The sequence below is a fragment of the Electrophorus electricus genome, chromosome 3 (assembly GCF_041902795.1).
Source record: "Electrophorus electricus isolate QZ-2024a chromosome 3, ASM4190279v1, whole genome shotgun sequence".
Classification (NCBI taxonomy): domain Eukaryota; kingdom Metazoa; phylum Chordata; class Actinopteri; order Gymnotiformes; family Gymnotidae; genus Electrophorus; species Electrophorus electricus.
Window position 1 is genome coordinate 5,390,001 of NC_137499.1, and position 2,038 is coordinate 5,392,038.

General features: G+C 39.8%; 1 protein-coding gene across 1 annotated transcript in view; it reads right to left on the minus strand.

Moving 5' to 3' along the window:
- The window catches only part of ntrk3b (neurotrophic tyrosine kinase, receptor, type 3b), a 78,196-nt gene extending 76,436 nt beyond the window's left edge, over window positions 1-1,760 (minus strand). Inside the window, exon 1 of the mRNA XM_027004547.3 lies at window positions 1,205-1,760. Within this exon, the coding sequence (XP_026860348.1) occupies window positions 1,205-1,452 (248 nt within the window). The 5' untranslated portion in view covers window positions 1,453-1,760. The remainder of the gene's footprint in view (window positions 1-1,204) is intronic.
- Window positions 1,761-2,038: the final 278 nt, after the last annotated feature.

The window sequence follows — 2,038 nt, forward strand, 5'->3', positions numbered from 1 at the left end:
CAACAAAGTGGTTACTTAGTAACAACTTTAAAGATAGGCTTTCTGAGAACACTATATTGATGGGCTATGTACCAAAAATCAAGAAAATATTTTAGCATTTCCTGTTGTCTAAAATCCGCCGTGAATTCTAAGAGGGCGTGCAAAAAAGGAAAGGACCTGAGACTGCTAAAGACAAACAGATGACCTAAACTACCGTTTTCCAGTCCTGCCTCCTACTGGAGACAGGAGACTTGTTGCTGACTGGAACACAATTATGTAATGTAGTGTAATTTAAGCATTTCAAATGAATACATTTTCTGCAAATAAAAATTATTGCTGCTGTTTTAGTGAAATAAAAAAACTATCATCAACAAATATATAATCTAATTCATATAATCTATTAGAATTTCCTGATCTACCAGTAAAACTAACCAATAGAACAAGCTGTATTATTTTTAGCACAGTATTTTATTTTGTTTTTTTATTGGGATGGTTTAAGGGCAATTGCAGTCAAACCCATGGCTGTGCCCGACCATAATCTTGTAATACAACAGTCTTTGGATTGAGATGGAGAAACGTGAGTAGACAGTTCCAGCTCTTATGAAGGCGAGGGACCATCTCATTCCGTTCCTACCATATTAGGTAGTCTACAGCAAGTAAAAAAAAAATTACAATCAAAAACGGAAATAAGGCACGTGTCGTCAGCCTACGTTGGTTTTGTCGCATTGACATGAAACTTCAGTTAAAGCAAAGAGAAGCTAGTATGCTAGAGTCCGGACGTCATTCCAATAACGCTATAAGCACTATAAGATCAAAACGTAGCCTATTTAAACGAGGAACGAATAACGTTTGACAGTGAGCGACTGCGGCGACCTCTCAGCAGCAAATACAACGCAATTTGATGTTGTCTCTACATCAAAGACATCAGCAGCTAAATGTTTTACAATTATATCAATAGACATAGAGCCAAATAAACTACAGTTCAGACGGGCTATTCCTGCCATATAGGATGGTTCTCTAATAAAATATTTAATATTTTGAAAAGCTTGTAGAAAGAACGTAAACAGAACTTAAAAATCGGCTTCTCACGTCCTGTGTATATTTCACGATAGTGAATGCTTTCTCGTAACCAAAGTTAATGTATGCTAGTGGGTTACCAAAAATAACCGGGCTCCAGGAGAAATTCGCGGTCATTTACCGCAGCAGGGAAAAAATAACTACTTACATGGAGGTGATGTTCCTGAAGAGGTCCTCAATGTCGTTGCTGCTACTGCCATTGCTGCCTCCAGTATCTTGTAGCGCGAGGAGGGGAAAGAAATTCCCACTGTCGGACTTATTGCAATAGATCTCAGTAGGTGAACAGCTGCAGGTTGGCGGGCAATCTAACATTGAGCTGAAATAGCCTTGAAAGATGCTTGAAAGAAACAAAATCCTTAAGCCACAAAGTCGTAAAGAACAGAACCATACATCCATGACTTTAGGTCCAACCGGGTTGATGCCTCCGTGCTCTGGTAACAAACGGAAAATATGTGGTGAGTCTGAATGCGTTTGGCTACATAAGAGCGCGCGCGCCTATGGACATTATGTGTGGGTGAGAAACCTCAACTCCTTAATTTTTTGTAGACTATTCCGTCATGAAAACAATATCTGAAAATGCGACCGTTCCACTCGGGTTTTCACTCATGATAAAATGCCCGGTGTTTCGGTTACCGTTAGCTCCGACCGTGCTGAGGAACCGAATGATGCACTGGGTACTTGTAGAATCGGCAAGTTCGTGATTTGAGCATGAAGACCCACCTACCGGGCAGAATTAAGACTGACACCTGCAAGAAACTGGGATATCATGACTGCGAACTGACGTCGTGAGAATCGAAAGTCATCACGCAAACAAAACAGGAAGGAGGAGGGGGTCTAATGATGATTATTGACTTGCATTAAAATATTTTTCTTTTCTAGCTTGTAAATAAAAAGGTAGCTAATCAACCAACTATTCAACTCGACTTCGACGGCATGATGTCATACTTACTCCTACATGCAGTGAGATTTTTTTACTAATCTA